At 49.0% G+C, this 19,231-nt stretch overlaps 8 protein-coding genes across 8 annotated transcripts; 3 read left to right on the top strand and 5 right to left on the bottom strand.

Annotated features, from left to right (window-relative positions):
- Nucleotides 1–249: 249 nt before the first annotated feature.
- N7498_005540 (alpha/beta fold hydrolase) lies at nt 250–1,437 on the bottom strand (the record flags this gene model as incomplete). Its single annotated transcript, XM_058452602.1, has 4 exons — nt 250–717; nt 778–878; nt 938–1,041; nt 1,106–1,437. The coding sequence occupies 4 exons, from the start codon at nt 1,435–1,437 to the stop codon at nt 250–252; spliced, it is 1,005 nt and encodes a 334-aa protein (XP_058309140.1).
- A 1,006-nt stretch (nt 1,438–2,443) lies between these two features.
- Nucleotides 2,444–3,768, bottom strand: N7498_005539 (zinc-binding alcohol dehydrogenase family protein; the record flags this gene model as incomplete). Its single annotated transcript, XM_058452601.1, has 6 exons — nt 2,444–2,603; nt 2,661–2,908; nt 2,977–3,085; nt 3,146–3,362; nt 3,416–3,585; nt 3,638–3,768. The coding sequence occupies 6 exons, from the start codon at nt 3,766–3,768 to the stop codon at nt 2,444–2,446; spliced, it is 1,035 nt and encodes a 344-aa protein (XP_058309139.1).
- A 685-nt stretch (nt 3,769–4,453) lies between these two features.
- Nucleotides 4,454–6,012, bottom strand: N7498_005538 (uncharacterized protein; the record flags this gene model as incomplete). The annotated part of the gene is made up of 4 exons (XM_058452600.1): nt 4,454–4,710; nt 4,759–5,068; nt 5,125–5,181; nt 5,248–6,012. The coding sequence occupies 4 exons, from the start codon at nt 6,010–6,012 to the stop codon at nt 4,454–4,456; spliced, it is 1,389 nt and encodes a 462-aa protein (XP_058309138.1).
- A 1,455-nt stretch (nt 6,013–7,467) lies between these two features.
- On the top strand, nt 7,468–9,245 carry N7498_005537 (cytochrome P450; the record flags this gene model as incomplete). The annotated part of the gene is made up of 4 exons (XM_058452599.1): nt 7,468–8,185; nt 8,243–8,485; nt 8,545–8,567; nt 8,634–9,245. 4 exons carry the CDS (start codon nt 7,468–7,470, stop codon nt 9,243–9,245), a joined length of 1,596 nt encoding a protein of 531 aa, XP_058309137.1.
- A 130-nt stretch (nt 9,246–9,375) lies between these two features.
- On the bottom strand, nt 9,376–11,255 carry N7498_005536 (Zn(II)2Cys6 transcription factor; the record flags this gene model as incomplete). The annotated part of the gene is made up of 8 exons (XM_058452598.1): nt 9,376–9,518; nt 9,564–9,581; nt 9,642–9,741; nt 9,793–9,875; nt 9,929–10,442; nt 10,506–11,070; nt 11,129–11,132; nt 11,189–11,255. The coding sequence occupies 8 exons, from the start codon at nt 11,253–11,255 to the stop codon at nt 9,376–9,378; spliced, it is 1,494 nt and encodes a 497-aa protein (XP_058309136.1).
- A 3,145-nt stretch (nt 11,256–14,400) lies between these two features.
- N7498_005535 (uncharacterized protein) lies at nt 14,401–14,745 on the top strand (the record flags this gene model as incomplete). Its single annotated transcript, XM_058452597.1, has 1 exon — nt 14,401–14,745. The coding sequence occupies one exon, from the start codon at nt 14,401–14,403 to the stop codon at nt 14,743–14,745; it is 345 nt and encodes a 114-aa protein (XP_058309135.1).
- Nucleotides 14,746–14,958: 213 nt separating this feature from the next.
- On the top strand, nt 14,959–16,227 carry N7498_005534 (fungal specific transcription factor domain-containing protein; the record flags this gene model as incomplete). Its single annotated transcript, XM_058452596.1, has 2 exons — nt 14,959–15,333; nt 15,388–16,227. 2 exons carry the CDS (start codon nt 14,959–14,961, stop codon nt 16,225–16,227), a joined length of 1,215 nt encoding a protein of 404 aa, XP_058309134.1.
- Nucleotides 16,228–16,796: 569 nt separating this feature from the next.
- Nucleotides 16,797–19,177, bottom strand: N7498_005533 (flavin-binding monooxygenase-like family protein; the record flags this gene model as incomplete). The annotated part of the gene is made up of 6 exons (XM_058452595.1): nt 19,159–19,177; nt 18,597–18,748; nt 18,113–18,531; nt 18,001–18,061; nt 17,720–17,940; nt 16,797–17,646 (listed from the first exon to the last, which is right to left on the bottom strand). The coding sequence occupies exons 3-6, from the start codon at nt 18,511–18,513 to the stop codon at nt 16,797–16,799; spliced, it is 1,533 nt and encodes a 510-aa protein (XP_058309133.1). The 5' UTR covers nt 18,514–18,531; nt 18,597–18,748; nt 19,159–19,177.
- Nucleotides 19,178–19,231: the final 54 nt, after the last annotated feature.

Here is a 19,231-nt window from a genome sequence, read left to right as displayed (position 1 = left end):
CGGTGACTTGCTCCGAGAATGCTCCGTGACGTTCTCTCAGGTTAGCCAACTATGTGGAGGACAACGGGCTCAGGGCAACATGCCCTTACCTACCGTGTGGCCTATAATGGAAGCTTGGCATGAAAGACTTTAGTTTAAGTAAATCTCCAGGTACATTTCCGTATCAAGAAACCACTAATCAGGTACTTCCTTGTTCGTAATGGGCTATACAGATGAAGTGTCCGTGATTCCATGCTCCGTTGCCTTCTGTCACGAGTCTTTTCTATCAACCAGCTCCAGAGCAAACTCTTCCAGAAGTTGATGCAGCTCGTCCGGTCGCTCCAGCTGAATCCAATGTCCGCAGTCTGCAAAGTTCTTCACCCGCAGATCGGGCGCATATTCCTTGGTAGTAGCAATGTTCATGTCTGCCCTCGTAATATAGTCCTTTTCACTTACGACGAGAAGTGTGGGCAGATGACAACCCCTGTCCGCGTCTGGGATTTCGGCTTCATCAACGTTGTTAACACCGCGCATTGCGGCTTTATACCAGTTCAATGGGCCGCGATGTCCCTGGGCTAGGATTCGGTCTCTGAGTGTGTACTCCTCTAGAGTATACCATGACGGCAGCGGATCAATTCTACCGGCCTTGACGTACTCAGCTGCAGCACCTAGGGGAGCCATATTGACTTTCCAGTCCTCTGGATTGGCTGCATAGATGAGTGTAAAAGCCGAAGCTGGCTGTGTCACAAGCATTAGCAGGAACATTGGCTTTGAGTCAATTGATGCCGTGAGACTCACATGCTCGTCACAATCCTTAACAGCGTCGTCAGTATTGTGCCACGGCCAGTATCCATACGTTGGATATCCGACGAGGCTCTCAGTATATGCGTTGATCGCATCTGTATCGAGGCAAGGTAAATTAGAAGAGTCGCGGATAGTGGAGGCTTAGACACCATACCGACGTCCACCGGACCAGGCTGAATGTACCCGACTGAGATCGGCACAATACCCATCAAGCGATCAGGGATATATGTGACCAAACGGGAAAGCAATCCACAGCCCCTATATCAAATCCTAGTGTGAGAAGGAAAGGCACTAGGTGCGTCTCAGACATGCATAAACTAACCAATCGTGACCCACGGCAACACAACGTTGGACTTTTTCGATATCTAGTATTTCGGCCATATGGATCGACATAGACTTCAAGCGATACGAGGTTGGATCGGCCGGCTTATCGGTGTCGCCGTAGCCGAGCAAGTCTGGAGCAATAACCCCACACCCTGCGGCTGACAATGATTTGATTTGATGACGCCAGTCATAGCAAGAGCTGGGATATCCATGAAGGAGCAGAAAGGTCATCCCATCAGCTTTGGACGAGGGGTGAGCGACATAGCCATACGACGTGCCGTCAGATAGGGTCGCCCTCTTGGCAAAGGACGGGAACGCTAGGGAAGCCATAGTTTGAATGATGAAGTTGGTCACAAGCTCGTTGCCGAGTGAGTGAAGCCAAGGGTCTCGAATGAGATTATTTCTTTTTATATATAGATCTTTTCAGTTTGATGAAGCAGATTTTGTCACTGCTTATGAAGGCCGGCCGAGCAATAATATTGGCCATGGGCTCTCATGCAACGCTCGGACCGACGCGGCGTGATTTGGTAAAAACCACCGAAACAAGCCCCTCTTACGTGAGACTTTGTGGGTCTGTATGGTCCTGTCCTGATCATGTCCATTTGCGACGGGCAGGATGCCGCAGTGCAGGGATATCGAAACAGTCGCCGAGCCAACCCAAGGCGGCTCCTTGAATACTGGGTGACTCTGCATACATCCAATCCATGCTTAGGATGAGGTTGACCAAGGCAGGGGCGGACCAATAGCGATCAAACCTGTCATACAATAGATCATCGTACAAAAAGAGATCTGTTGCTCCCCATCAGGCAATATTCACGCTCGCATTTTTCCCGCTAGATATTCAGACAAGCATTTAATGCAGCCGAGCGATTTCTTCCACTTTAAGCCGGGTACGCGTAATCGGTGATTCCACGTCTTTCCAGTCAATTAACAGGCATATGTTCTTGGTTCGTCATCCATCAGGTCTGACGATCAACTTCTATAGATGTTGTCGGCTATATTCTCGCGAGTATCTACACGTGGGGCTCCGTGAGAAGACTTTTACCTGGTTTTCCGTAGTAAAACAGTTGCTCTAGTGACCCATATAAAGATCCTTTGCGCAACTCATTAGAAATGCACATCAACCAATTTTTAAGTCGTATCGTACTGCGTCCAGTCCTCGATAATATATCACCGGCTCGCTCAACCTAATATTTTTAAATATTTAATAAGGAGGAAATGATGCAGCAAATGAATATTTGATAGGGATAAGAGGAATCAGTTAAAAGGTAAGAGAGAGCAGTCTGTCACTAGAGTCTGTCCTCATAAAGCCACAAAATAGTGATCATTCTGATACTCATGAAACTAGGTTATACACCAGCTTCTTCCTACTCAATTTTCCCTCTCGAAGCTGATTGATACCATGGAGAACACCCTCCAAGCCACCAGTGCAAGCCAAAGTTGGATGCGTACTAATCGTGCTCTCGGCGATTAATTTGGTCGCTAGCTCCCAGAACCTGTGCAATACCAATGGATCAGTAACTATGGCGTTACAATCGGAAAAGTTGACCCACATCTTGCCAAACTCCAGATCATCTGGCTTCGCAGGAATCAAGGAGTTACCCATCTCGAATTCCTCGTCATTGACGGTGTAAGCAAGCATGTGAATGTTTTTCACGTCTGCCCGAGGATGAGCCGTGGGGTTGAGGGAGCACATTTTCCCTCCGCCAGATGATATCGCCTCGCAGCATATTTTTGCCGAGTTGTCATGGGAAATGCAGTCGAAAGCAAGCTTGAGCGCATCATTCGTGTACTTTCGGATCTGCAGGATACGAGATTAGTTTCCGGGGCCCATTGAACGGCTAATATGGGGACTCTGGCCAGCCCTACTTTGGCACCACAAGCGGAATCTTTGTAGTTGAACGCCTTGCTTGCTCCAAGTTTTTGGACAAACACAAAGTTGCGTGGTGAGCAGGTCGTGATCACTTCATAGCCAGATCTAGGCCATATTGTTAGCGCATTTAGTCAGATACGGGGCTCGAGCTTCGGCCTTCCTTACAATGCGGCAAATTGAATCGCGAGGCTACCTGTGGCTGTACTGCCCCCGTAGATCAACACTGGAACTCCAGAAGGTTTGGAGGGTGGAAGCGGCAATCCCAGGGTCTGGTACAGTGCCAGGCCAACTGTAGTTAGGCCCACACCCAGTGTAGCCGCCTGCTCGTCGCTTAAATTGTCGGGGATCTTCATTTGCAAATCTCCTTTCGCAACGGCAAATTCTTGGTAAAATCTGTCAGCATTTAATCGGAATGTTGGTGGCGCCAGAGCTCACCGGCAAAGCATCCGTCCTCAAGATTAGTCGCGTTACAACCGTGGACAAAGGCTGCAATACGATCTCCCTTTCTCCAATCTTTGCTGACGGCAGGTCCAACCTGTTCAACCGACCCAGCAAAGTCGCATCCTGACGTAGCTCCGGGAGCTGGGATGAAGTCAATGTGCTTCCTGAGGGCAGACAATCAGTATCGGTACCATTGAGACCGTAATGGGGTCTTACCAGTCAGTAGGATTGATTGCTACTTGGTTTACTCTGCACAAGACGTAGTCATCTCGCAGTCTCGGCAACGGTACGCCCTGGATCTCTGCTCCTCCAGGACGGGTCACTTTGATTGCCTTCATGGTGGTCATCCTGGTGATTTGTCTTATGGGTGAGAAGCAATTCAAGTTGACGATGTGTTTTTGAGAGAACCTTCCTTTGGTCTAATAATGTATTTTCAAGGAAAGCGCTCTGTTAGTGCGTTCATTGTGTTGCCTTGGATTAGATGACACCAACACAGGGATATTCCCAGGGTTTCGGCCTCGGTCACATTTGATGCAAATTTCGGCCCGAGATTAGCATCTCCATGACGTTATTTAGCTTAATGTGGATCTTCTAGAACGGCTGTTTTTGAAGTGTCATGCGGTACGACATTCCTTGGTAGGCAGCTCAACCCTGAGTCTGCCACAAGTATGTGTCTCTCTCCAAAACAAGCCTATATAGAATTGCAGGGGCGGCCAGAATTCATAGGAGCGTCTTGATTGGGAATTTGATTCAAATATCTTTCTTATGATTGTAATTCACGGTAATGATCTGGCATCATTGTCGTTCTACAATGATGAAGTATTCTAACCCTAGCAGGTGCCACACACCGTCTGAATCGAAGCGAGAAGACAAAAGTAGACCAATTGCAGATTTTAAATCGAGTCGCGCAGATATTGGTATTAAAAGAGAAGTTCAAACGTGGTATTGCTTCATTTTGTATCGCATGCGTCCTTTCCCCTCGGTTCCCGGCAGAAAATACTGCAAGGTGAAGAAGGGACCTCGCTGAACCATTTATGCCGCCTTGACCTCATGGTCTGCATGTGCCAGTCTCGCCATGGGGATAGCCGAGCTCGCGATCGGAATCCGCGTCTTGAATGCTCGCTCGATCTCGGCCAAAGACTTCCCTTTCGTTTCGACCATATAGAAGAAACTTACAATGGTCGCGGCCGCAGTGCAGCCGCCGAAAAGAAAATAGGCACTTGGCACGCTCTTGTCAAGGAGAATTGGGCATACAAAGGCGACGAAAAAATTGCAAACCCAATTGGCGCCTGAGGAAGTTAGTAAAAGTAAAGCCGCGCCCTGGGTGTAAGACAAACCATATCCGAGACTGATCGCCTGGGCGCGTGTGTGCTGGGGCTGGATTTCTGGCGCCCACACCTTGATACTGATACCCCAGGTCGTGGCCTGCACAATGCAATAGAGATAGATAGACACGATGACCACCCAACGACCAGCACCATGCGTAGGAAAGACCGCACGGCCAGCATAGAGACTGCCAATCAAAATCATGAGCGTCGTCAGGCCCACTCCTCCCACCAGTGTGCTGGTGCGACGACCCCATTTGTCAGCTAGCAGTGTTGCAGGAATGCTTGTCGCGACTATAACGATGGCAGAGACACCAGATGCCTATACCAGAATTGAGATCAGCTTTATCAGGCCGCTTGAAAAGACCATGTACTGACCAAGAACGAGGCTTCTTGAGATTGCAGGCCGGCCTGCTGGAAAAGTAGAGGCGCATACTAGATAACAAAAGTCAGACAGTTCACCTCGGGGAAGGGGTAGTGGGATGGCTGAAAAGACCATACATAGAGGACAGCATCGATACCGCAGAGCTGGAGGAATCCCAAGAGAAACACTGCCAGAAATGTCTGCTTCCGCACGTCTCGAGTCCACAGGCTCCGAAAATTGGTCTTTTGTTTCTTTTCTTCTCCTGCTGGATTTGATTGCGATGGGATCGTTATGGGGTCGTCGGCTTCCCGGTCTTCCTGTTTGACTTCAAGTGCATCCCATACCTTCTCAGCCGCGCGATAATCCCGATGTCGAATCAGCCATCGCGGAGACTCCGGTAGAATAAATAGATTGATAACCAGGTACAAGATGGCCATCAAGATAATGATAATGAAGGGAAGTCGCCATGAGAGCGAGCCTGGTATGTTCACCGTACCATAGCTGATAAAATACCCAACTACCAGTGCCATGCATGTCATGAACTGCGGTCCCGAAGTGAGGGGCCCTCGTGCCTTTGGTGGTGAGATTTCACAGATATAGACGGTCTGCGTGCTGAAGTAGAGGCCATAGCCAAGGCCCTCAATGACGCGTCCTACGGCAAACATCGAGAGCTTCACTGCAGCGGCCTCCAAGATGACACCCACGGTAAAAACTCCTGCCCCAAATGCCATTGCTTTGGGGCGGCCCAGTCGGTCTGCGAGTCTGCCAGCAAATAAAGAGCCCAGGGCGGCGCAAAGAAGAATACAAGACACCAAGATACCATGGATGGCAGCGGAGTGCTTCCCAAATTGGTTGATGAAACTCTCCATGACGGTGACGGGCCCTATAACACTTGTGTCCATTCTGTCGATATAAAGGATTGTTAGTATTTTATTGGACTTGTGTTCATGAGATTGCCAGGCCAACGGACCCCAGTAGAAAGCCCCCAAAGGAACAGAGCACACTAGCAACGGTGTAATTTGCAGGCCGGAAACGAGACCATGACGGGAATCCAACGCTTAGTTGCATCCTTTTGTTAGATTGCTGCGTCCGCTTTTTAAATGAAGAGACCGTTGCCCGTGGAGAAACTTGGATGATGAGTGCTTTCTATGGGATACTGGTAAATGCGGCGAGTGTTAGTCCTTAATCACGAAAGAATATTGTCCCGCTTTTTTGTTGGTACCTTGTGTGAATTAAAATCACTGTAGTAGGAATCTGTGTCAGTTAGTAAATTGATGCGAGCAGTGCCTAGGGTAGGAAAGAAGATGTCCAAGGTGCGAGAGGAGGAAGAGGGGTGGGCGGGCAGTGGATGATGTAGGACCGTCGCTGAGTATGATTGGCAGCGTTTGCAGCACTGCAGTTGATTCATTGTTTTTCGCTAATGATGAGTAAAGCCACAGAAAAGGGGATCTGTACCGTTGTCTAGAGCTGTTTGGAGTTCCGGGGACCGTCTCTGCCTTCAAACATCTCGAATTTGATCATGAACTACAGTACTAGGTAAGGTAGTGTATCTAATTTTTAAAATCATACATTTTATGAACAAACATCTCGAATTTACAAGTTTGGAAAGCTAAATGACGTATTATGTCTAACAGAATTGGTTGTATTACACCCCATCAACCCACGACTAGACAACCATACTGGGGTAATCGACCTTGTTCCACGTTGACCCCTGACGGAGTAGGCGTTCACCGCCAGGATGGACCGCGCTGGGTATAATACACGCGTGCGTCAAGCCTTTTATCGGAGTTGGTATCCAGCTAGCGTTGAACTATCGCGTGTCTTTTGCCCCTTTCGGACACGCGTATTTTACTCTGCTTTGGGACATCCGAACACGAAGAATCCACCAAGTTGGTCATGCATACTGGACTCGCGTACTCGGAGGCAGTCCAAATCAGAGAAGGTTGAGCATGACTGGGCCCCGCCAGCCATCTTCATAATTGTGTCCTGCTCTGACCTCATCGTTCTCTTAACACCCACCCTGCTATCATCCACCTACCCTCACCGTTGCGACGACGTCACAGTCCAATACAATAGACAATGAGTGTCAGCCGTAAGATTAACCTCATGCAGCAGATGCCTTGCAGGAATAAAAATTCTGAAAAAGGCCAAAATTACGACGGCTATTCAGAGCTCTCTATGGCAGCTTTACAACACACGAGGAGATTCGTAACGCATTCAAAGACTCCGAGACATAAAAATGATGCCGGTCTCCGAGAGAAAGACAGATGCAGCAGAGTCTTTACTGAGCAAAGAAGTTTTACACATTTTCGCATCGAAGTCACGCAACATCCGTCTTTTCAACCAAGATCTTCGAGATGTTGACATTCAAGGGGATGTTGCTGATTTTATCAGCTCTTCTAACTACGACCCCTTTCCTGCTCTTGCTGTGGCTCTTTATTGTCTACTTTCGAGACGAGAAAGGCTTTCGCAAATATCCAACGCAGAACTGGGCATCCGGTCTGACCCCTCTGGCGTACGGATGGGAATGTGGACGCCCCCATCGGGATATTCATAGCAAGCGGCTACACGAGGCTCTGCAAAAGCATTCTGTGATACGCATCGCCCCAAATTGGTTGGCTTTTGGTCGCTCTCAAGCGGCGAGGGACATCTATGGCTATACCTCTAAATGTGTCAAGGCCGCCCCGTACGACCTGCTCTCCGACGGAGGGGCCAACCTAAACAACATCAGCGACAAATCTTTTCACTCATCACGTCGCCGTATGGTGGCGTCATCTTACGCACCGAAGAACATTCAAGAATGGGAGCCCAAGGTCGCCGCATCTGTCGCAGACTTGATGGCACAAATGGATGCACGGTGCACAGGACGCCAGGGACCTGAATCCTTCGATGCCGTCCACTGGATCTTTCTCTTCTCTGTGGAGACTGTCATCAAGATCATGCTGAGCAAGGATGTATTCTTTCTCCGCAATGGAACCGATCACGTTTACTTCGAAGACGCAGAGGGGCGGCCGCAAGCGGTGCGGACCGTTTATAACAGTCATGCTTCACAGCGCGCTGCTGTCACGGTCATTTGTATGTTGTCCACGAAAGAATCACTTCAGAATGAACTAACAGACGGATACAACGTAGGGGATATACCCAGGTTTGCTCTCTGGACTCGACTGACCAAACTGATCTCAAAGCGCTATTCGCATAATTGGTCGGCCGGCCCCAAGTTCCACGCTGCCATGGAGGCACTCACAAAAGAGCGGATGGAGCGGCATGCCAATGGAGAAGTTTTGAATGACCTGTTTCAGCCCATGATGGAGGACAAGTATGGGGAAGCATCTGTTATAACTTTCAAGGACCGCATTGCAGAAGTTGAGCAAGCTGGTGTGTCTAGATCCCCGGAGATATATTGAGATCTACGTTTCCTACTAACACCGGCCAAGTTGGAGCTGGGACCGATGGTCCGGTATGTTGTGTCAGATCCGATACGGTAAATTGTTCCAAAAGTGGTCGCTGATTCACTCAATTCCAGGCTGTCTCGATCTCCATGACCTTGTATTACTTGGTCCGAAACCCCCATGCCTTTGCCAAACTTCGACAAGAGCTAGACATCACGTTATCCCCGGAGGACCACGTTGCACCATGGCAAAAGGTGAAGGGTCTACCATACCTGCGGGCTTGCATTGACGAGGCAATGCGCCTGACGCCCCCAGTCGCGACCGAGTTGATACGTCGAACGCCGCCCGGCCACGGTGTTATGATCGACGGCTACCTTGTTCCCCCGAATACCAACGTCTCCATCGCTGCCTACACATCTCACCGCGATCCGCAAATTTTCCCAGAGCCCGAAACCTACGATCCAGATCGATGGATGGCCAAAGGGTCTGATAGTCTACGCAATATGCTGGGTGTGTTTATTCCGTTCAGTGCCGGCACACGGGGCTGCATCGGCCGCAATGTTTCCATCATGATGCAATCGGTATGCGTCGCAACGCTGGTATATCATTACGACTTTGCCCTGCCGCACAAAACTTGGGAAATGGAATTTGAGGAATGGTTCAACCTTTGGCCGATAAGACTCCCTTTGAGAGTTTGGCGGCGAGACTCGGCCTCCTTCCCTCAAACTTCTGTCATGCGGACCTAAAATCCAAACGATTCGACATCAGAAGAGAGTAAGGAAAAAGAAAAAAAAAGGAGCATGGACTACACGTCATTCGCTTACCCATTCTCAGCCGCATTCTCAGCCTCTCTCCTCTATGGAGTCTTGTCTATACTCAAAACTCCAGACCTGTGTCCTCATCTAGATCGCGTCTTTCTTCATTCCCTAGCAGCCGCTTTGCATTACTGAAGTCTTTCCAATGCATCATTCGTTCCAAAGATCGTATCTTGTCTTGGGTACGGTATCCAATTTCCCTCTCTATGGCACTCAATAGTGCATAGCAGCGCATCCTACTGGAAATACCATGAATATGTTTGCCCGCTTGGGGCTGTTAGTAATTGCGGATCCTTAGCAGTCATTTCTAGTCATGGACAGGCTTACCAAGATATATTGGTGTAATGGCAAAGCAACGAGTGCTGGCAGGTAGCTCCGAAGAGGCAATATTGATAATGGACTTAGCATGCTCCTGCACCTTGATATTCTATGCCTCGGTTTAGTTTGGTCATGGAGAGAAGCGGGCAATGCTCCTTACCGACAAACTATTTGACGGGCTGAACGTGTCCCCTTCTGCAAAAAGCAGAATTTGGGCCGCATGAAACCATAAAATTGCAGCAGCTATTTTGTGATTAGCTTTCAGACCCATTGGAGACAAGCACCCCGAAGCTCACCTGAGGCAGGAACTGGGAAGAAAATTTTCTGAAATCCACTCTCGGATACTTCGCCATACGCTATACCCCGGAATTCTTCTGTGGTGGTATCATACCACTCGTCGACCTGGTCTTTCAAACTTTTTCGGTCAGACGGCGACTCATTACCCTTGTATATAAGATTTACAATATGGCCAATCAACAACATTAAATAGTTTGCGAGGTGATCTTCCCATGCCTTGGCTCCTGGTTTTGTGATATTCCATCTCTTTGGGTCAAATTGAAGGGGCTCCTGGTTGCTCAAAGCAATCGTGATTTCATGGCGCATGTAAATGAAGAAGTTGGCCTTGTCCAATCCAATGGAGCTCGCAGAGATTCCCCGAGTGATGATCAAATTCATGGCGCCTTTGTAATGGGATTGATGGGAAGTCCTGGATGCCGCCAGAGCCTCATAACTACTTAATAAGATAGCCGCAGTGAGTGCATCGCTGTCTGGCTCTCCGCAGCTTAGCGCCACGATCATATGATTCAGTGCCTAGGTATGTTAATCAGAACAGATATGTAAGGGAGGGGCCAAGAAGTAGGGGCAGCAATGTACTTCGCCATAATACCGGGAGGCGATCGGGGACCAAACCTCGCCCGAGACTAGCAGGGAAAGATTCCGCGCAGTAAAGGCGCAGATGCAGCGGAGCAGGAAATCCGAGTGCAAAGCACGTCTGGAAACCTCTCTTTCGTATGTTTTGTCAAAGTCGAATACGTCCATCCATGTCGCCAAACCGGCACGGAAGGTGTTGAGCAAGGTGACCACCTCGTCGTTCAATTCCACCGATATTCCGGATGAAGACGGGCGTGATAGTGAGCGAGATGATTGAGATGCCACAGTTCCTTGAATGGAAGGCGTCAAGGAGCTAGAGAGCTCACTGGTGCTCCCTTTGGATGACGCTCGCGTGGCCTGGGGGCTGAATAATGGCAGGAACTTGGAGAAGGTAGACGTCGAGTCGGTTTCGCGTTCCTCCCCGGGAGGTGGATCCGTAGAAAGAATGTTACTCCACGTCGACTGGGTGATGAACTCGGACGGGCGGCATTGGAGACCGAGACGCTCACAATTGTTGCATACTGGGGTTTTCTCATCGCACCGCGTGTGCCTAGATTTGCAGGTCGCACTGCCATGGATTAGTGTCTTGCTGTAGCTTTCTTCGTCACCAAAGGCGCATCACTTACCATCCTAAGTTCGTCCCGTCAGTCAGTCGGTCAGTGACTTCGTCATCAATAACTCCATACCTGTCTTCTTCCGGGAAGTGCCACGCCTGCTGCGGTTCGTACTGCCTCTACTTCTTGCCGAGTCCATCTACTGATTTTCAGGACTCGAATCCGAGCCAAGTGCCAGCTTCGAGGCTTTGAAAGAGACTATGAGGCGCCGCTGATTTTTGGAGACCCATGATCTAGACAATGCGGCTGCCCCCGCTTCCCCGATTCCCCGCTTTCCAATTCCCCGAGATACAGTGGAAACAGAGAAAAGCTACTAACCCACCTACCCAAGCAACCTTAGGTATCTACCTAAGTCCGTCACGGTGCGCCCCCAAGATAAAGCAAGGTAGCATAATAGTGTGTTTACCCTCTGCTCCTGGGGCTGGTGCTAGTCACGGAAGAGTCTCCCGCCGTCTGGTCAGCCGTTGCTGCCAATCGGAGTTCTCCGAAAACGGCTAGCTCATCAATTGTCATCTCAATGATTGTTGGCGATATTAGTGTTAAGGTTGATACTGAGAGGCTTTTGCTTTATTGCATTGTGTGGTCTTAATGATAAACTGATCTTCTTCTATAATACAGATCATCAAATTATAGTATGCATCATTTGGAACTTGTCCTCTCACCAGGACATCAGATAGACCTTTTCCTGAACAGAGCTGAGAAAGAGCCGTGAAAAAAAACTAGTCCAAGAAAGAAAGAATGGGAGAGGTGGAGAAACAGGGAGTGAATGGTATCCTTGTCAAATACGCGTGTAATATTTGAAACACCACAATCTTGGAATTTGTGGCTTGGCAGCCTTGCGGGTTAGTGGTGGCAACTTATACTTCAGCGGGCGGCCCTAGTCTAACCCTCCTTGGATAGTTAACTTACCACTCTAGTGAATAGAAAGCTACTGTGTAGGTACTGGCTGCCTTACTGTGATTCATGGATGCCAAGAGTATCAGGGACCCTGGGGTTGATGCAATCACATGAACATAGATGCATCCACCTTTTGGCAGAGGAGTAGACTTTTTCAGTTTAGTATTTTCGTTCAATACTACAGGATCATTATTCCTCTCCCATGTCACACTTACTGGCTCACTTGGGGTGAGAATCACGGCGGGTCCGACCCGTCTTGGTACTACTAGGGACGGAATGTCTATCTAGTAGATCCCGGAAAAAATTATCTAAGGGATCACAACGTGATCGCCCATAGAAAAATCACAAGGCATAAGCGAATCCTGGCGCTACATGTTGCATGGGCTTGTAGTGAGGCGTGCATCTAGGATAAGCACTAGAGCGAACCCCCGTCAGCCTTAGTGGGTCGTCGTAACGAGTACCCCGAGGCTGGTATGCAGGGGCGGGGTCACACCTGCATGGCTGGCGTAGATGTCGGGTCAAGATACCCAATTACTACCCTGGAAAATGTTCAATTAACGGAAAATATTCGGCTAACGAAAATAGACTAGAAAGTCTTCGCCTATTTCAAACCCATGTTTCCTCAAAAGGCGGCAAACAGCAGCATTGCCCAGGGTGCAGCTGGCCTTCAATTCTATTTCAAAGGATTTTTGAAGACCTAATAAGACGAGGCAAAAGTACATTACTCAAATTCTGTACATAGAAGATAACTGGATCCAGACCTCCAATGGGTTGGCAAGTCCCACCCACATGGCGCTGCGCACGGATACTTCACTCCCGTCCCGTCTCCGGCTCCGCCAACGCTAGTGTGCAGGGGTCCGGCGCCGATAGGGTAGGGTAGAGCCTGGTGCAGCGAATTTACAACCGGACCAAAAGAGTAATTGAAACAGCGGAATCCAGGACAATCTGATCATATCTGACCGCCTACCCACTTAGACTCACATATAGCATCCTACCAAAAAATATTCGTCATAGCCCTGGAGGCCTGCGCCTCGCCAGGATAATTATTGATGCCTAGTAGGTGCAATTTGGATATGCTACTAGACACTAGAGATAGGATAGAAAGGTCAGGAGTGTTTATTGTATATAGTCAGATTACGTCAGACTACGTCAGATAGAACGGACAGTATAATGTTATACCTGATGCTCGTGAAACATATCCAATCCCGGGGCCTTAGGAGAATATCAGAAGTAATTAGATTTAACGATGAACTAGGTTCATGTAACAATTGACCTTATGTTGATATTTATCAATGGACATCCATATCTGTATGCGCTCCCATTATGACCTGCCTAGTTGATGCTTAATGATTATCAATCCGTCTGAGATCGGGTGCGCTGAGATTTCTTTGGTTCCAGCCTAAACTAAAAACCCCTCCGTAGGGTAAAAAGTGCATTGAATACGTGCTGGAATGGCGCCCGGGGATTTGGAGGGGGGAGGGAGGTGGGGAGAACGCCAAGATCGACGCGTGCTTCATCTATGCATCTTAAATCAAGTTTTTGTGAAAAAGAAGGGCCAAATAAATGCCCCAGAGCTTGATAGGATCACTAATAATCGAGTTGTATCTCCCCTGCCAATTAATATTTGTGCCCCACTCCTGCATATACAGTAAGTTTTGGATGGATTGTGAGATTGCGACAGTGGCTCTGCTTCCCTTGTGATAATGGTAGATCTTGATACCTTTTGAGAAATGCCGCCCACCAACCAAGAACAAGTTGAAGTCTGGGCCAAACCGAACGTGTCGATCTAGTCTCATAGATCGTATTCGTCATGCAGAGTAAATAAAGTATCCGTAATGCTACGTAAGTGGGGTTGGGGCCGAGCTTAGTATCACCAAGCTACTAAAAAGGAAATTCAATCTCGTCTACTTTGCCAGGCCGAGGCGGGTTGTACAAGGATACAGATACACGGCCTGTGTAGAATACAAATGGCTGAGTTCGGGCTCCAGGGGTACCTACGTATATAAGAGCTCATACCGGAGTTTGTCGGGGAGAAGGAGCTACCTATTCTGCGTGATCTAATGACAGAAAGAGTCAAATCTGCTCGAATTGTGTTCCGTGTCGAATTCTGTCAGCAAAGTGTGGTCTCCTTATGGCGTCTTTACCGAGGAGAGAAAAGCCCAATCGGCACATCGCCTGCTTTCAGTGTCGACAACGGAAAGTAAAATGCGATGGCCGACAGCCGTACTGCAAGCGTTGTGCAAGCGGTGGGGTTGCGTGGGAATGCTCTTACAGCGCATCAGCGCGTCAGGGTCGAAAGAAGCAACAATGTGAGCATACAATTGAACAAGTTGAGATGAGGGTGTCAAAAGCTAATTCATTCATGGGGTATAGTACCGTCGCTGCCCATGTTGGACGAGGCTGAGATTACGACAGCCCAAGACCACCAGGATCAACCAACGTTAAATGCCTCACTGTTCGAGTCAGTACCTTACGACATGCCCTCAAATATGCTTACCAGTTCGGAAACGTCGAGTGGATCGCCGGCTACCGGCCTATTCTCTCTACAAAGCGAACTTGGCGACGGCAGTATCAATTCCTCATCTACAAGTGCCGTGTTCAGTGACTTCCAGAGCAAAGACGTCACATCAACATCCGAGATGTTCAATCAGGCCTCCAAAATAGATTTTGCTCCATCTTTGTCATACTCTCATGTACAGCACCTGTCCCCAGCCACTATGGAAATGCTGTAAAATCTGCCCGAGCCTAAACGCCGTGTTACAGTGAGGCTAACTTTATGCAGCTTTTTGACTTACTTCCAATCTTGCCAAAGCGTGTGCCCTCTGTTCAACAATATAGATCGCATGCAAAATCTACTTCATGGGATTTCGAATGATAGAGTTGCTGTGAGATATGCAATCTGCGCCCTTGCTCTAACTGTCAGTCCGCAATCGGCTGCTTGGATCATGTCGGATCCAAGTGCAACCTTACCTCCCTCGAATTACCAATCAATTTTCTATCATGAGGCACAGACTGCCTTGCAGCAAGAAAGCCAATTGCAAACACCCCAAGCCCCGTCCCTTCGAGAGCTGCAGGCAACCGTACTGCTCGGTCTGTATGAGCTGCACTGTGCTGACTTTGGTCGCGCGTGGGCCACAGCAAGCCGGGCAGTTTGGTTCACCCACGCACTTCAGCTGCATATTCTAGACTCGGGCCACGGAAGCTCCTCAGTCGACGCTGCAGATACAGAAGATGCCCGCATGGCCTTGTGGGCCGCCATGGGCCTCACTGGCTTTATCTCGCTCGGAGGTCGTGCGATAGACTCCATTAGTGTTGCGGAGGTAAGCGATCACAGTACAGAAACTACTTGTCTTCGTCCTCTGATTTTGAAACAGATCAGTACCTGGCTGCCACGGCCGCCTGTCGATCCCTTTGTGCCCACTGCCGGTGTGACGGTTTTTGGAGTATTCCAGAAAGCAGTCTCACGAGCCTTGGCGGTAGAGGAAGGCATATGTGCTGCCAAAATACTATTTCCTCGAATCGTCTCCCACGTGAAGACTGTTAGTCAGGAGGAAGACGCCGGCTGTCAGCCGTACAGCTTCTGGACAAACCATCACAAGCTGCACCACATCGTAAGCCATATATTTAATGGCACAGAGGCTGAGAATAAAGCCAAACCGGTTTTAGATATTGTGTTGAACGCCATGTTGGTTGTTCTCCATGAAGCGCTGATCAGAAAGACGTTCACTTCGACAAAATTACGGTCAGACAAAATGAGAGACGCAGAGGAAGCGGCGCTCCAGCACTCGCTCCAAATTGCGAAGATAGTGGAGACCGATGTTCTTTGTCAAGACTCATGGGCTCGAGTCGCCGTCCCATGGGCGGCTTACGTCGCTCTCCAGTCTCTTCAACAGCGTCAAAAGAGGAGCTTTTTGCACTACGAGGTGCAACAGATAGATATTCAGCTCCTCGGCGTCCTTGAGGGCTCAGGAGATAACCTCATCTCACCAGTTACAAACGCGTTTCTACCGCCGGATGCCGCATTGCTAGTGGATGCTTTGGTGCTGGACTCAGTGAATGCGCTTCGGTCGACATTGTTGGACTGGAGTAATGACATACCCCTTGCAACGTTTCTTTCCACACAGGTTAACGCAGGGACTGAAGGCCTTGACTATGCCCCTGGAGAGTGCGTCGTGGGGCTGATTGACTTTACTGCCTCATTAGCAGTTGCATAACTAGCTTCAGCTTGAACTTGGGCTTTGTCAATCAATGGGATATTGTTGCTGTATTCGGGATCTGGCTCTTCGAGGTTCTCCAGGGAATTTAGTAGTTACCTCAGGGGGCGAAAAGAGTGCGGTGCCTGTTTTGCGAACTGGCAAACTCTTTCAGCAGTCACATATTTCTGTCTTCATTACTTAGACAAGAAGTCAATTCAATCCATTTCACACCTTACCCCCTGCTCCTCCTCTCCAACACAACACATCCAACTACTACCACACTGGCGAACGAAGCCTTTAGCCGACTGTCTTACAACTATCTTTATTTAATATATTTCGTTCATTTCGAGATTTATCTGCCATCATCAACATCTGCTATAAAAGTATCGCAGAGCGTATCACTCAAATATTTCCTGCATGCCTCTTGACGTCTTGAAACTATTGACTCTAGAGAAGCAGGAATATCGGCCTCTTCCATGACCACTTTCGGCGAATCCTTGTGAGAAACTTGAGACAAGCCAGCCTATCACCCAGCCTATCACCCAGCCTACCACCCATGTGACACCCATCACGACCACAATCAAGCATCAGGAAGTTGTCTGTCCGTTAACTACGCTCGAAGTCATCGAACTCTTCGATGACTTTCCCTTTTTCTCTTTCTGCGCCATCATATACTCTTCAACAACACTGGTGTAATCATGCGGGCCATGTGGCTCGAGGAAGTTTGCAAACATGCCCTTCTTGCGCTGGGAATTGACTCCAAGGTCGCGAAGAAGACGATCCAGATACGGAATCCAGTCAAAAAGCGCGTACGGGTACCTCTCACCAACGCCCAGATACCTCTTGCGGGTCCAGGCATTCCACTCGGCCACCTCCTGGGCCATAGCCTCCTCGCTGGGGGTATCTACCTCCCCCAGCAGATACGCAACGGCCCAGAGGGATTGAATGGCCGCGATCGTAGGGGTCTGGGTAGTATGTATCTGGCCAAGGATGACAAGCGACCGATCATCGTCTTTTGCCGTAGAAATAGGAACACATCTGTTGTAAAGTCGCCAACGGCGTTGTGTCCAGACACGGTTGGGATCTGGCTTTTTGAAATCCTTCGGTCCAGCTGCCAAAAGTGGTAACTTTCTGGCGACCACTGCGTCCGCTAACTGGTCGCGGGCCTGCCAGTTTGAATCTGACTTGGCAGAATATCCCTGAGACATTGTAGCCCCAGATTGTGGTATTCCAAGCTCTTCTTTCACCTCTGGAGAGAAGAAACTGAAATGATCGCCCCATCCGGTGCAGTAGATCATATACTGGGCAGCGACCGTCTTGTCAGACCGCAGAGTTGCCCCTGCTGCATCCACATAGTCGACATTATCACGCAGGATGGTAATGTCGCCCTTCTTGAGGGTGCTCCAAAAGTCACTCATAGTGATTAAGCCAATTGAACTATCGCACCAGAAGCAGCTGTTTCATGTCTTGTCAGACAAAATGATTTCTTTACGGGTCGCGTGAAACACACCTTGCGTCGCGTACATCAGGCCGTAGCCCTTCGATCCAGCCGCCATCTTTTCCAAACCCTGCTGCCTTTTCTGCTTGGCCCGTGATGAAGTTCCAGAACAATTTGGTCAAGCCGCGGCCCAACATCGTTCGATGAAAGAAAGCACCGAGCGTCGAGTTCGTAGTCATCAGCGAGGGGCTAAAATAGTTCGTCATCCGATTGGAGCCGAGGGTGATGGTATTCTTCGGTGATTACAGTCAGTAAATAATGAATTGTAGGCATAAATGTTGGGCATGGCTTACCATTCCAAGCACGTCGGGGGGCATAATCGGCATCGGTCCGGAACCTTCCGGTCGAATGATCCTTTATCAAGTTAATTCCATATCACGAATAAAAGCCGTCTTTTATAGTTACCAGGTCACCTTTTTGCCAAGGGTGCAAAGGTGGTACACCACATCATACGCTGATTTGGCCGCACCCACCACCACAAAGTGATGGGCCTGATCATTCGAGAATTTGGTCACATTCGACGCAATATCAAGGCTATGAATCACGGGGATCGAGTCGCTTCTGACCTCGAATGATGGCGAGTTCTTAATCGAGGTAACCCCGGTCGCAATTATGAGTTTTCTAGATAGAACAGTATTACCGTTGACTGTCAATTTCCAACCTTGAGCACAACGTTCGATGTTCGAGACCCAACTTTCAAAGCGGATGCGTCTCTTGAGATCATTATCATTTGCATATTTATCCAGATATTTGAAGATCATTTCCCCCGAGACCAAGTTGTTGTCTGTGGCCCCATCTTTAGGCATTGGAGTGTCGGGGTAATTCTAGCCATGCGGTTAGCAGGGAGAGGGGCTCACGGCCACTACCTTACTACCCCGATTCCACTTACGAAGTAGCCATACTCGACCTGAGCCACAAGATTGGGATAAATGCGGTCCCGACTCCATGTACCTCCCACAGAGCAGTCTCTTTCGAAGATTGCAAGACGGGTGTCCGGCCTCAGTTGTAGGTAGGTTCGCGCAACCTTGAGGCCATAGAATCCTGGCAAGATTTATTAGTTCCAGGACGCGATGTCTGTGTTGAAACCCGCTGAAATAACTTGCCTGCGCCAACAATGGCGACATCGAGGATGTCTTCAGTTCCGTTCATCGTTCGTAAATATGAATGTGGATTTGCACGTATTCAGCCAAATTCGGTATACTGAAGAAGAAACTTATCTATCCGGGCCCTGGTTTTATAGTCTGGGAGACCATCATAAGCACTGCACTGTCTCATAGAATCCTGCCTGCGGACTGCGTATGCTCTGTACAGAGCCCTATCGTTCAGTCATTGCAGTGATGGCCCCGAGCTGCGGCCCGAGCCCTGCATGACTAGCGCCCCCGAGAAATCACATACGTCACGTACAGTATCGAAGTATTACGTCTTCTTTGTTTCTCGAAATGGAAACTTACACGATAGCCTAAGCTTCATCTGACTTTGCTACAGGCACTCCAGACTCACCAACCTTTTTACGGCCGAACTCTT

The sequence above is a fragment of the Penicillium cinerascens genome (assembly GCF_028974065.1).
Source record: "Penicillium cinerascens strain IBT 15544 chromosome Unknown contig_5_segment0_segment0, whole genome shotgun sequence".
NCBI classification, from domain to species: Eukaryota; Fungi; Ascomycota; class Eurotiomycetes; order Eurotiales; family Aspergillaceae; genus Penicillium; species Penicillium cinerascens.
Note: the sequence above shows the minus strand (reverse complement) of the source record. Positions and strands in the feature narration are given on the sequence as shown.